General features: G+C 45.2%; 1 protein-coding gene across 1 annotated transcript; it reads left to right on the top strand.

The window, feature by feature from the left end:
* The first annotated feature begins 89 nt into the window (after positions 1 to 89).
* On the top strand, positions 90 to 479 carry LOC137350420 (histone H2A-like). Its single transcript, XM_068015082.1, has one exon. It carries the CDS (start codon positions 90 to 92, stop codon positions 477 to 479), a length of 390 nt encoding a protein of 129 aa, XP_067871183.1.
* The last annotated feature ends 1,630 nt before the right edge of the window (positions 480 to 2,109 follow it).

The following is a 2,109-nucleotide window of genomic DNA, read 5'->3' as shown; positions in this document are numbered from 1 at the left end:
GACCAATGGGGAGAGTTTTCAGTCTATAAGTAAAGTAAATGCTGCGGAAAATATCCATTCTTTGTGAAAGTCTTTGTGAGATTGTGGAAATGTCTGGAAGAGGAAAGACCAGCGGCAAAGCTCGGGCCAAGGCCAAGTCTCGCTCCTCCCGGGCTGGACTGCAGTTCCCGGTGGGTCGTGTTCACAGGCACCTAAGAAAGGGTAACTATGCTGAGCGTGTGGGTGCCGGAGCCCCGGTCTATCTGGCTGCTGTGCTCGAGTATCTGACCGCTGAAATCCTCGAGCTGGCTGGCAACGCGGCCCGGGACAACAAGAAGACCCGCATCATTCCCAGACACCTGCAGCTGGCCGTGCGCAACGACGAGGAGCTCAACAAGCTGCTGGGAGGGGTGACTATCGCTCAGGGTGGGGTGCTGCCTAATATCCAGGCCGTGCTGCTGCCCAAGAAAACCAGTGCTCAGAGCTCCCAGAAAAAGTAAAGCGGCCAAAATGTCATCTTATAAACCAAAGGCTCTTTTCAGAGCCACCCACAGTCTCTGTGAAAGGGCTGGTTCCTGTCTGATTCCAAAATGTCAGTAACAGGACCGAATGAGAACTATTTCAAATGTTTAAGCATCTGTTTCGGTGATTTCTCACTCCCCTCAAAGCCTGTCTAATTTATTACTTTAACACCAAGTTTGAGTTCTTTGTCCCGTTACAGATTGCTGAATAGAGTCTTTTCCCGCCAGATACAGATAAGTAGACAAAAAATTAGATTAGAACTACGTAATATATATAACCCATCAAAAACTTTTTTAATTCCGCTTTTATCAGCACAAAGTCCTGGCGCGATTTTACGAACAGCTTTAAACTAACGCCAGATTTTCCATCAATTCGCTTCTTTCCGACACTGAAATTGGTGGATTTTTCGAATTCAAACTGTCTGCCAATTTAAGCCAGTGATTTGTTGTATTTTCTAATTCGAAGCTCTGCGATTGGTTAAGACATGTGAATGGGAAGAGGGTGACCAATCAGAAGTCAGCTCGGGATGGCGCGGGCTCAAACTGCGGGAATTCCAGGTCCCTGAATGATTGAGCTGAAACTGATCAGTTTCACAAACCCTGTCAGTTTCAGTGCAGGAAACACCGTCTCGGGGGAAATAACATCACAAGTGGGTCTGGTTCCAGTGACGGCTGCTGCAAAACTCTCGGATTCCCTCATTGCAGCGAAATCATTTTGAAATTCTATGAAAACAATGAGTGATTCTGGAGGAGTGATGTGGCTTTTCACTGAGGGCATGTGTCGACTGGGGAAATAACTAACTGTAGAGCATCGGGCACTGTTTACACAGCCCGTTTAGAAAATCAAATCCACTGCACATCCTTGCTGCAACTGAAATGTCAAATTCGGGGATTCCATTTTTTTTCATCCCGAACACAGCAGATTGATTGAACAAAGAATTAAAAGCAAAATACTGCGAATGCTGGAAATCTGAAATATTTCAGATTGATTGAACTGTTCTAAACAGCCTCTCCCAGCTCCCGTTTCTAGGTCACTGCTTGCTCTGTGAGGCGGTGGGTGGCTCTTAGAAGAGCCTTTGTTGTGTGTTTGCTGAAAAGGGTGGAATTGTTCAGCCGCCGAATCCGTAGAGCGTACACCACATCCATGGCAGTGACCGTCTTGCGCTTGGCGTGCTCAGTGCAGGTGATTACATTGAGTGTGACAAATTCCATCCATCTTTTGTACTGTATGAGATTAATTTTGACACTTTCTGGTACATTCTGTGACAGCGAGTTTAATTCTACATCTATCTGTCTGTGGTACTGTGTCTGAGTGTGAGATTATTTGAGTATCAGTCTATGAAACTAAATGTGATTGCGTGATTCATTCTGTATGTCAATCATGAGTATTGTATGCGTGGCAGCTTCTGTATCTATCTGCTACTGTGGCTGAATGTGGATATCATTCTGTATCTGTCAGTGTCTGGAACTAAATGTGAGTGTGAGATTCATTCTGTATGTCAATCATGAGTATTGTATGTGAATGTGTGGCAGCTTCTGTATCTATCTGCTACTGTGGTTGAATGTGGATATCATTCTGTATCTGTCAGTGTCTGGAACGAAATGTGAC

Source organism: Heterodontus francisci, chromosome 35 (assembly GCF_036365525.1).
Source record: "Heterodontus francisci isolate sHetFra1 chromosome 35, sHetFra1.hap1, whole genome shotgun sequence".
Lineage (NCBI taxonomy): Eukaryota > Metazoa > Chordata > Chondrichthyes > Heterodontiformes > Heterodontidae > Heterodontus > Heterodontus francisci.
This window is presented reverse-complemented; position numbering and strand designations above follow the sequence as displayed.

Bases quoted from the DNA above. Each gene is read 5' to 3' on its own strand.
- LOC137350420 (XM_068015082.1), top strand. From the start codon at position 90: ATGTCTGGAAGAGGAAAGACCAGCGGCAAAGCTCGGGCCAAGGCCAAG.